At 42.3% G+C, this 12,357-nt stretch overlaps 1 protein-coding gene across 4 annotated transcripts in view; it reads left to right on the top strand.

The window, feature by feature from the left end:
- The window catches only part of rgs6 (regulator of G protein signaling 6), a 75,603-nt gene extending 63,246 nt beyond the window's left edge, over positions 1 to 12,357 (top strand). For all 4 annotated transcript variants that reach the window (XM_046372368.1, XM_046372369.1, XM_046372370.1 and 1 more), the window contains 10 exons: positions 599 to 680; positions 865 to 939; positions 1,385 to 1,486; positions 1,958 to 2,019; positions 4,149 to 4,259; positions 4,936 to 5,061; positions 7,809 to 7,995; positions 9,797 to 9,886; positions 10,166 to 10,219; positions 11,041 to 12,357. In XM_046372368.1, coding sequence (XP_046228324.1) covers positions 599 to 680; positions 865 to 939; positions 1,385 to 1,486; positions 1,958 to 2,019; positions 4,149 to 4,259; positions 4,936 to 5,061; positions 7,809 to 7,995; positions 9,797 to 9,886; positions 10,166 to 10,219; positions 11,041 to 11,091 — 940 coding nt within the window. In that variant the 3' untranslated portion in view covers positions 11,092 to 12,357. The remainder of the gene's footprint in view (positions 1 to 598; positions 681 to 864; positions 940 to 1,384; positions 1,487 to 1,957; positions 2,020 to 4,148; positions 4,260 to 4,935; positions 5,062 to 7,808; positions 7,996 to 9,796; positions 9,887 to 10,165; positions 10,220 to 11,040) is intronic.

The following is a 12,357-nucleotide window of genomic DNA, read 5'->3' on the forward strand; positions in this document are numbered from 1 at the left end:
CTATTTTAATATTGTGGTTGGTCAAGTTGGTGCTGCCTCTTACCGCCTTTGGGTAGTTTATGACAAATATCTTATAAAATGTTATAATATGTTTTGCATGGAAAATCTTGATCTGAAAGGTAAATATAGCTGGCAAGTAAATGTAATGAAGTAAAAATGTTTTTACTTGTTTTTTAAAGTAAAAAGTCAAAGTATAATGCAGTATAAAATTAAAATATTCAAGTGAGGTAAAACTACCTCAAAATTGTTTTTAAGTACAGTATTTAAGTCAATCATTTTTGTTACTTTTCACATGTGATTAAAGTGTTGTTAGCAGGTGCCCTTCAATCCAAGTGTAGCCCTAATTTCCAAATAAAGACACTGAAATGGGCTCTGTTTTCTATTCAAACAGCACCAAACCATCAGCATTGCTCATAAGCACGATGCTCTCAACCATAGAGGAGATCATGTCCAGCACCTGAGCGTCCAAACCAATGGACATATAGACTTTCTAATCTGCGCACTATCATATCCTTCCATCCTGATTCACCACGTCCAGTGATGATGCCCGGAAAGCTGTGTGCTGTGTTTCTCACACACTGACTGATCTCATCTGCAGGATCGACAGGAAAAAAGATAAAACCGAGAGGAAGATCCTCGACAGCCAGGAGAGAGCCTTCTGGGACGTCCACAGACCTGTGGTGAGCCTCTGTGCATGTGTGATTGTAGCCGCCTACCTCATCTTCCACCACATACTGTCTCTGTTCCACAGCTCTCTTGGGTTCTGGAAAATAAAGCAGTAATACCTGAAATCTAATACTGGTAATTGCTAGTCTAATGTTGACTGTAGTCAAAATAAATTCCTTTTGCTCATGTTTTCTCCAGCCTGGATGTGTTAACACGACAGAGATGGACATCAGGAAATGCAGACGCATGAAGAACCCTCATAGAGTTAAGAAGGTATAAGCTTCATTGACAAGGGTGTGATGTTCACCCTTTTTGAAATGACTTATTTTTTTCAAGTCCTTGAAGGCCAAGGATGAAACAAGGGCTCCTGCTCCACTTACTGATATCTGTTTACAAGAAATAAACTGAATGTAACTGTTGAAAGAAGTTCTTTAAATGTACTTTGAAAGCTTTGAAAAGGCTTTGATTTGAGATATGTTTACTTTGTGCAATCAGCGGACATAAATCGACAAATAACTTCATATCAACGCTGTCCTTTAGCGAGATTGACTTCCCTGCAAGCAATCAGTTTTCAAATTACTGAAATTTTATCCATCTAATTTCACGACACGACGCACTGTGGTTTTTCTTGGCAGCCGATTTCACGGTTATCTATGCTGCAGGAAAATGAAAAGCACACATTCTGTCTCTCTCGCTTCTCCTCTCTCATCATGCTCAGTCAGTGTATGGTTTGGCGGAGGAGGGAACACAGTCTCAGAGTCCCATACACACTCCCTCACACCACTGCAGGAAAGGCACCAAGGAGGATGTGGAAAAAGAGGTAATAATAAAACAAAATCCGTCCAAATGTAGAAGACCAATTTGCCAAAACCCATCAACTCTATACTCTTTGTACTGGGCTGTATGATGTTTACACCACCAGCGTTGTGATTTCATTGCCACAGAAGCCTGGCAAAGAAGATTGATAGCCTCCCCGCTGTGTTTCACTTTGTGCTATCAGGTCAAATTTTGCAGAGTTGTATTGCTTTCTAACACAAAGGAGAGATCGTTTTTCATGACAAAACAGCAAGAGGATGCAACTGTAGTCAGGGAAAATGGGTCTTAATTATGATAAAATGTGAGTAACATTACCAGTGAGGCTGCCAGCCAACACAAACAAGGTCTTGTTTGTTTTTACGTATCAATCATAGTAATACCAAGGTACTTGTTTGCTGCAATCATGCACTTGCAGAAAATTCAAGGCACCTACTTTATAATTTGCAATAGTGACTGCTGTCATTTTGTCTTTCAGATCTTATTCTTGAACACCCAGCTAGATCGTCACTGTATGAAGATGTCTAAAGTTGCTGAAAGGTACAGGGGAGTCTCTTCTCGGCTGCACTAAAAATACTTCACATCGTGAGGAGCATGTCTAGTCTTTATCTTTTCAATCTGCACATTATGTTGGCCAAGGAGGAGACACCAGCTTTTCTCATAAAGAAGCCGCCTGTCTGCTTTTCCTGTCGGCTGAGCTCTCTCTGACCATCTATAATCAGACAAAACTTCCACTCGACTCTGTCTGTACAACAGCAGTGGCAGATGGAGGTAATTTGGTTTTGACACCCCATCTGAACCTCTGGCGGTTTCTGTTTGCCATTTGGAAGCGTATGCATTTCGTTTGGGGATGAACTGATATGGGGTTTTTAGAGGTTAAGTAAGCTGTGGTTTCTTCCTTGTTTCCCAGAGCCTTGCAATTTGGAATAGGGGTCCAAGTGCAGGGCACAGGCCAACGCATGTCACTCAACAAGCATGTCAGCGGCAGCCCCTGGAAGAGAGAACAATAAGGGCTGTCCAGACAAATGTCACCGAGAGGACTGCAGGATTTTTCAGACTACATTAGAACCAGTTAAAAATGTTTGTGTGCAGGAGGGTCTTTCACTTCTTTAAACTGGCAACAAATTACTTTTTTGCCCTGTCATTATGAAGTAAATCTTGAGTGCACAATGTAATGGCTATAGTACAAAACTGTCCAAATCTACTTTGAACTTAATAATGAGCTGGAATAGGAGAGTCGGGCCAAAAGCAACACCTGTTGTGCTGTTTAGGGTTCCCTTCAATGAAATGACTTCCTGCATCACATCAGAAATTGCACACACTGAAAAAGCATTTTAAGCTCACAGAAAATAAAACAGCGTAAACAACAACGCAACACTCGAAACATCTCACGGGCCAAATAAACTTTATCAGTTTTGGCCCAAGGACCCCACTTTGGGCAACCCTACCGATAAATATTGACACCATTAGCATTAAATTCTTGCTTCTCTATAAGCCTTGCTTTCGCTACTGAGTCGAGCGGGGAAATGAAGGCTGACTGACAATCCAGGCAGGCCGGCAGCTTGGCACCATTTCTAGCTGCTTCATGTCTCCATTTTAGACTAAATGAATGAATAAACTCACCTGCTTGTCCTGCTGGTTGTCGGTAGTTGCTGCTCTGAGGAAAACGGAAATCCATACGGTTGTCTTTGCAACAGCGCGCAATTAAAGCTAGAGTGCAAAGATTAGATAATGACAAAAATAAACTGATGCAGTAAGAAGCGTTTGCACTGGGTAAGGTCGTTTGGGGTCGAGCACTCGAGTAAGAAATGTTCATATCATAAGATGCTGCAGTGTGGGCCTTGGGATTACGATTTCCATGACACAGCCTCAAATCGAATGTTGCTAACTTCACAAATCCTATGTATGCATGTGTTTCCGGTCCCTATCCCTCCTCCATGTTGTGTTTGCTTGCTGTGACAGTCCCATGCTCTGCTCATTCAGTCAGGACAGGCATTACTTCGCAGCAGAGCAGAAAACTGTCATTACTCCTGGCTGCTGCGCTGCTCTGCCTCGCCGACACTTTAACCCCTGACTTCACACGGCGAGCTCAGATTAACTGATGCTCCACCGAGCAGAGAGGTCGGGGGCGTTTACCCAAACAGTACAAGAAACAACATGCCAAACAACATCAGTCATGCTGCAGGATAACATTCAACACAACTGGAGTCATAAATGTATTTAATCACTTCACATATGGAGTGATTTGTCAGTGGAATGTTTTCTCTCAAAGATTCAGCCGTTTTGCTCTCTGTTACGTAACCTGGAGATGTTCCACATTAACTGGCATAATCACTTGACTTGTAATATACATTTAATGTTATTTAAAAAGTGTTTTTTAGCAAAGCTTGTTCAGATGTGCTATCAAGGGATTCTACGGCGGCTGAAGGAAAACTAGGTCTCTCAGCTCTTAATCTCGGGCTATCAAAGCCAAATACACGGTTCACATTAGATCTTTGGTGATTTTGGTCAGATGTTCCTCCTCAACGATAATTTACTCAGTTTATCTCTGAAAAGGCTCAAATATCAGATAAACAGAGGAAATATTGATCTCACCAAACAAATGGTCGAAGTGTGACTGTGACGCTGTTCCCCCGTGTTGTGCATGTGTTTGTTTGTTTGTGCGACAGTCTGATAAGCTACACTGAGCAGTACATGGAGTATGACCCGTTTTTGACAGCACCAGAACCATCCAACCCATGGACCAGCGATGATCCTTCGCTCTGGGATCTGGAGGCCAGGTATGAAACCAGAAACCACAGCCAGCTCCCTTTCACCGCCAGTGAACATTTCCTCTTCATTTAACTGTGTATCAAAGTTAGATATAAACCTTAAAACAGAGTTTAGAATGCACAGGATTGGGATAATTGTGGTCTTTTTGATGTAATGACGAATTGCTTTGTGGGATTTTGATAATCAAAGCGTGCGACTGTTTGTGTCACCTTGCTCTAATTTGTGGCTGAGGATCACAGTTCTCAACAAGTTTGCTCTGTGCTCTGCACTCCTGGCCTGCACGAATTATGCAAGAATTAATTAGAGCTGACGTATAATCACTGAGCCTAATGTAGCTTAATAATTCAGATGAATTGATTAATTGCAGGATAGGAGAAAATATATTCCCTGCAGAGACTAAACTGATTGGATTTCAGATGAATGTTGTCATAATGCGCCGCTCACCAGACACCAATATCACATCAACATCAGCCCTTTTAGACGTCTTGGAAACCAATCAAATTTTAGGTTTTAATGTCTTATCCCTTCCTCTGTGCTCATCTGTTAGCCCTCCCCACACTGAGCATTTCTCCACCATTTCCCTGTAATAATATCTCCTCTAATCTCTTTAATCTTGACCTCCCTGCAGAAAGCTTCAGGCGGATGTTTATACTCTCCCTCTCTATCCTCTCCCATCTCTCCCAGTAAGGAGCCCAGTCAGCAGAGGGTGAAGAAGTGGGGTTTCTCTCTGGAGGAGGCCCTGAAAGACCCGGCAGGACAGGAGCTCTTCCTGAAGTTCCTGGAGTCAGAGTTTAGCTCAGAAAACCTGCGGTAGGCATTCAAGACCCTTCAAAATTCTTGATTCGTGATTTTTGTCTCCTCATGAAAGTTTTTACATTTGTTTTTCTGAACGTGCTGTGTTCCAGTGAGTGAGAAAGAAAATCACGAGGTGCACCAAAATGGTCCAATTTGCTTTTAGGGATAACTGAAGAAAGTGGTATTTTTCTAAATTGGAAAAATTGAACTTTGTGTCGTATTGTTCTAAATTTAAAACTGTACAGTTGCATATTTGTGCATTTATGACCTGACTTTAACACGGATACAAAAAGCTTTTGCTGTTCTGTAAAGAGCCAGAAAACAAAGATTTCTCTTTGGCATCCCTATTATTTCCCATCAATTTCAATCCATTAGAGCACAGTAAACACGAGAAGGAGAAAAAGACATGACCGCTGCCTGGTTGTTTGGGAGGTACTTGAGAGCTGAACACACAAAAAGAGAACCATTCACAGCAATCTAAATGTCAGAAACACAAAACTCCACAGAGTCTTGTGAAAAGAGAGTCTCGGATTAAATGAAACTTCACTCATCCTGCTGACAAACTTGGTATAAAATGACAATAAAATAATAATAAAGAGCTAGAACAGAAGATTAACTGTGTTGCTATGTGTGGGGTGGTGTTAAAAATACATCAAAATACATGTTGAAGTATCAGTGAAACAGTCTGGCAATTCATACACTCTGTCTGTGTGCTAGGCAGGCCTATGGAGCTGTAACCAGGCTCTGTTAGCCTAGCTTAGCACAGAGACAGCTAACAGAGGGACGCTGCTAACCGGGCTCTCACCAGAGGTCATAATGTACCATCATATTGTACCAACAGCAGTAGAGCTTTTAACTTGTTGGTTTAATCGGTTTAAAAAATGTGAAAATAACAAGACAGCGATTCTGTGCAGCATCTCAGCTAATGAAACGTCTCATGGAAGTCACAGCTCACAGCTGACCTCATATCATACAACTTCCTTTAGGACCACAGGTTAGTGTTTAAACCAACAAGTATTTTTAGAAATGCTGTGTTTTTTAACTTCCACAGAACCAGGCTGACTGTTTTCCCTTGCTTTCAGACTTTACTTTACCAGTAGCAAAACAAAACATTTTGTTTCTTTATCCACACGTATAACTCACTTAACGACCACAAAGCGCTGTGTTTCAGCCTGTAGAAACTGCTTAAACCTTGCTGAAATGCACTGGAGTTTGTCTCAGATTTGGACCTGTGGTCATCAGTCTGTTTATCCTCTCACCATCATCTTCTCCTCATTTTACAAAACCAATCGCCGCTCCTCCCTATGAGATGAATGCTTACACACATGCCCACCCAGGCCTGCGCACTAGCCCAGAGATAACATACAGCTAGCACATACTGTAGCAACAGCACGGATGTGCAACTGTGTTTTGTTTTGTTTTTGTTGTTGTTGTTTTATTTTTTTTCCTGTAATTTAATGAGGCTGTTGATTTCACAGACTTGCTGTTTATTGATTCACAGTACAAATATTAAATCCATCCTTCATTTAGACACACAGACTCGTGGACTCCATCACGTTTAGAACTTTATGCAGCAGAGCAGCAATAAGTGGGAGCGTATGTGGACTTGTTAGGAGAGAAAGACCTGTTAGAAACCACCGAGTCGCGGAGTGAACCGTGGGAGATAACATGGAGGTTGTTGATGCCTCTGAGCTACAGAGGGAGATAAGACGTGAACACACACACACACAGAGAATGAGAGAGAGCCCTTATCACCTCCCACCTCTCCCACCAGTCTCCTCACCCCTCTCTCACCCTCTCTCTTCTTCTTTTTCCTCCTCTCTTCCTCCCAGACTTTTAATTGCTTTTGCTTTTATGAGGGTTTTTGGGTGAGCACCACCGAGGGAGAGAACGATAGCGAGCGAGAGGCAGAAGCAAACCCCAGAGGTGTTTCTCTCTATATTGCTGAACCAGTTCATAGATCAGTATAGATATAAACCAATATTAGAGGCAGCCGGCTTGTGACTCTCTGCTGCCTCTGGTGTTTAACTCAGGTCATGGCCTGTTTCCCTGCATATCAGCTCTCTTGCACTTGATATTTTGAAAAAGTCACTGTGGATTATCTAAAATGACTGCCTTAAAATGTTGAAGGTGGTTACTGGAAGAGTTTCTTATGCCACCTGATATGGTTTCAGGCTCTTATTGTGAGCCATGTTCATTTGAAGTGTAATTTATGTTTTTCCAGCTTCATCTGCTTACTTTGTCTCAAAGACATTTGAAAATGTTTTCGATTTTATAGTTTCAAATGCATGTCCTGTGTTCATCTTCCCTTCATTTACATTTTTGGTTTCATATTTAATTCTGAATCCCACTGCAGTTTTTGTTCTACTATCTTCTTATCTGAACGACTCAATTATTCTTATGTGAGATCTTGAAAGTGTATGTGTCTTCATGTGAGTGCAATAAGAAGAAGATGGGTTTCAGTTCAGTTTTATAAGTTTTCAAGATAATCATCAGATATGTTTAAGGCATAATCTGGTCAGCAGCTTCACATGTTAAACAATTGTATTAAGCACCTTGATGGGATCTTTCATGCAAAGCTTATCTTCAGTGGAAACTGGTGGAATGATCCTGTGCTACTCTCAATTTTTGGATTATTTATTCTCACTGACAAGTTATCAAGGACATATAGATTCATTGCATCCTTTGGCGTGATAATCAGGTTGTTTAGCCACTCTTTAAACCCTAATCATTACCTGACGTGAGTTTGATGTGTGTGGCAGGTTTTGGTTGGCGGTGCAGGACCTGAAGAGGATGCCCCAGCAGGACGTAGCCCAGAGGGCCCAGGACATCTGGACGGAGTTCCTGGCGGAGGGAGCTCCCAGCTCCATCAACCTGGACTCCCACAGCTACGAACGCACAAGCCAGAACCTGAAAGATCCCGGGCGATACAGCTACGAGGACGCACAGGCGAGCAAACACAAGACAGGGAGAAGCGTTTTTCACATCCACACACAGAAACAACAACATCATCACTTAAATTACATTCTAAGCAGAGAAGAAAGAAAATAATCCACGAAATGTCACGCAGAGTCGTTTCTGCCGATGCAAGAGCCAAACCTCCTCGTTCACACCTACCATCAGAAAGATTAACCTGTCGGACTAAACAGAAATTCAGTAATAAACATAAATAATACGCCTGCTGCCTTTTTGTGAACCTCTGCCCACCAATCGCCAGATGATCACACCGAGCATTTAAATGGCTCAAAATGTGTGAGATAAACATAAGTAGAATACAACAGAGAGTAAGGAGGCAGTGATACACATCCATTCAGTGACTTCACACCAATGAGAAACAGTCTCATTTTCACGAGACAGTGACCTGTCTGTCCCTCATCTGGTCCATTCTCCAGGTGATACAGTCACAGTATTGCTTATGGGATGGTTAAAACTTGCTTGGTGATCCTTTAAAGCATTACAGGCTACACTGTGTTAGGCTCACAAATTGATTGGAAGCAAGACATTAATAAGTAAAAAGTCGAAACTTTAGATGCAAAATCTCAAAAAATAGGAAACACCCCATCGACATTATCATGAAACTTCCTTTACCTTCTGAACTTCATAAATCAGATTTAGTTTTCCATTATATTTCTTCCTTCCATTCTGCATTTATATACTTTGTTTTGTTTTGCCTGTTTAATTGCTTTATTTTATTGAAATTTAAATTTTTGAATATCTGTGTGACTCTGCATTTCATAATGCAATCCTGTGTTGTATAGTGACAATAAAGCTGGACCTTGAACCTTGAATGTTTACAGCGAACTCTCAGCAACAAAGTGACTATGCATGATTCCCAAAATGGAGAACTGTACCTTTAAATTTACCTGTCAGGATGTCTCAGACTCTTGCTGTGCAGGCACACTTCCATATCGAGGTCAGAGTGTCAGAGGGAGCGCCGTTCACGATGAATACATCGTACCTTTTAATTTATGTCTCTTCAGGTGATCAGTGCTGCCTCTTCAGGAACTCTGCGCCACACTGTTGTCTGCCCCATTTGTCTTTCTTACACGCTCCACCAGTATCGACTAATGGGTTTATATTGTGAAGTGATTTCCAGAGAATTCGCCCCGCTGGGAGATAGATAAGGCTGGTGGAAAGAAGTGCTGGGGGTTGGGTGGGGTTTGATTTCCTCTCCTGTTACAGGCTTAATATATTAGAGTTAAAGAAGAAAAGATTTCTTCCGTCAGTTAGCTGGTGATGTGCTACCACCGTGTTTCTCCCTCAGTGACAGTTTGGACAATGCTATGCTTCCAACTGTGTGGCAGCAGTTTGTTGAAGGCCCTTTTCTATTCCAGCATGACTGTGCCCCAGTGCACAAAGCAAAGCTCCATAAAGACATGGTTGGATGAGTTTGGTGTGGAAGAACTTGACTGGCCCACACAGAGTCCTGACCTCAACCCCATCCAACACCTTTGGGATGAACTGGAACAGAGATTGTGAGCCAGGCCTTTTGGTCCAACATCAGTGTGTGACCTCACAAATGCTCTGCTGCATGAGTGGGCAAAAACTCCCACAGAAACCCTCCCACATGTTGTGGAAAGCCTTCCCAGCCTGTCCATGCACTTAGAATGTGATGTCACCAGCATCCCCTTTGGTGTAATGGTCAGGTGTCCCAATACTTTTGTCTGTGTAGTGTATGTATTTATAAACAGCTGAAAATGAACCAGACTCATGTGTCTTCTCTTTCCTTATCCTCGCTCTCTCCGTTCAGGACCACATCTACAAGCTGATGAAAAGTGACAGCTACACACGCTTCCTGCGCTCCAACGTGTACCAGGACCTGCTGATGGCGAGAAAGAAAGTAAGCATCATCATCACCATCAGTCTCTGTGTACATGTTTAACGTAAACTAACTGCGTAATTGCACCCAGCATCTGTAATACAAGAACTGAATGTCTTAAAAGGCTGATTTGATTAAATTATGAAAGAAAATCATATTTAGCCATGAAGCAAGACTGTGGAAAAGCAGTCAAAGTTGGAGGTGCTGAGAGAAAGTCTTTCTGTGTTACTGCGTCTAACACTGAGGTGTTGAACCCTCCTCTCTTCCCTCCTTTTGTTTATTTTTCCACTGACTGTCCAGCCTGAAACAGAGCAGGGACGACGCACCTCACTGGAGAAGTTCACTCGCAGTGTGGTGAGTGAGCCTTTTAAACTGCATTCATACATAAAATCTAAATTATTATGGCGCGCAGCACTGCAGCAGAAACTGGAGCAACTGGAGGAGAAACCATTAGATTTGACTTTTTATTCGTTTTTTAAACTCACTTTTTCTTATTGTGATAATCATTTGCACTGTCCAAAGGTTTTCATGTAAAACTACTCCTCCTGCTCAGCATTTCAGATATTTTCACTGATACCCCGACTATAACTTTAAGCTTTTATTGCGGCTGTGTTTAGGCTCCTTCCCTGATGTTAGCCTTATTAATATCAGTTTCAAGGAATGGTCTGGTGGGACTGAGGGGAACAAGTTGTGCATTGCAATAATTAATTTGTCAAGCTTTATAACCGTGAACAAATGATTGCTTTAAGGGATACTGGAGAGAAGATGCAGGATACATGTGTTTAAAAAGAATTACATTGTAAAAGTCGTGTTAAATAAGAGGATTAAGATAACAGCACGGTCCGGGCCGTCGGCTTGGTTCATGTAGTTTCTGTGTGAGGCGTTTTGTTTGCTGTCTTGTCTTTGTTGTGCACAGACCTGCAACCGAAAGAAACCCAGCAATGCGTCTCTACATAGACACATGCCACATCTAGCTTGCAGTCCAGAGTTTCACTTCCTGCCCATCACAGCTAACAATCACTACCTAAAGCTTTGATACATTTATACTTTTTTTGCATACCAGCTCCTTTTTTCCCTCCCACACTCTTTCTAAACCCTCGGGAAAGCTTTTAACTTGATGGCGATTTGACAGCCGACACCCTCACCTCCCTTTGCTCCTTCTGCCTCCCTACCAGGGGAAGTCACTGACGGGCAAACGTCTGACGGGTCTCATGCAGTCGTCCTGACAAGGCCTGGATCAAGAGGAGGATCAGGAGTAGGAGGAGGAGGAGGAGGAGGAGGAGGTGGAGGAACCATACCCAGAAGAGCTACTTTACCACCAGGGAGCAGGTGGAAAAAAGGACCCTGGTGGTGTTTGGGTGTGGCCCCGTGGAAGGCGAGACCTAGACTACCGGACTGGAACGCCACCACTTTTTGAAAATCACCTCAGATCAATTTAAGAGGACTGACATCATGCAATAAGTCACCGAACCTGACACCAGGACAGCGCTGTCACAGTGTAGAGGATAAACATGGCTACTCTTCTTAGGAGATTTCTACTCAAAGGCCTGCGCCGCCTCGGGCTTTTGTCATTTCTCTCTTCTCTTCTACTGTCTTCGCTCATGTTAACCTGGTAGCTGAAGAGGCTATCGCTTTACTTTAAGTGATATAACGTGATAAACGTGGAATGCTTGAATGCCGTCAAAATGAGACTTAGATTAATGCTGTAGCTAGCTGTTTTATCTCACGTCATTCACTAGGATGATATAAGGGAAAAAGGGGTTGAAGAGGGTTCACACTAAACATCTGCACTCTTGAACTGAACTACTGCTCAGCCTGGACGCCAGTCAGGCGTCCTGCTTTAATGGCTGAAGAGGTGGAGCAGTACTACACCCACCTTTTGGTAAAAAGAGCTTTGTGATCAGTTTACTAATGTGGGAGGATGCAAGATTACCAACCTCTGTGTATCCATCAGTGGTTCAGTTTGCTATGATGTGTGTTTACATTTCATACTTTTATCATGCAGTCTGATTTTATGCTCTTTACAGGCTGAGTGACAACAATGTGTAATTTCTCACAGTAGGGTGTTCACAGAAAACCAGTAAACAGGAAATTATCTTTAAAGTGACTGGTTGTCTTTGGAACACAGAACACAAACTGCCCAACAAAAACTGGTAAGAACAGTAAATAAATAAATTATCTGCTCTATTTTTAGATTCTCATAGATTTCCACTGCCACTGTAACATATTTTAGCAAGTGTTTCTCAAAAGCCTCCTCAAAGCCACATTGAACAGACAGAGGTGTAATCTTGCTCTCGTGAAAATGTTTTTACACAAACGGGTGTATGGCTTTAAATGAGGGAGTCGTTATGATGTTGGGCTTTGTTCTATTCTTCTTCTGGACATTCCACTTCAGGCAGCCACAGCGATGTTCGGTGGGCTGAGCTATAACCATTCTTCACCTTATGTAAAGAGGACCACGATAATAAAAAGAGGAATGCACATTAAAGAAA

This window comes from Scatophagus argus, chromosome 19 (assembly GCF_020382885.2).
Source record: "Scatophagus argus isolate fScaArg1 chromosome 19, fScaArg1.pri, whole genome shotgun sequence".
NCBI classification, from domain to species: domain Eukaryota; kingdom Metazoa; phylum Chordata; class Actinopteri; family Scatophagidae; genus Scatophagus; species Scatophagus argus.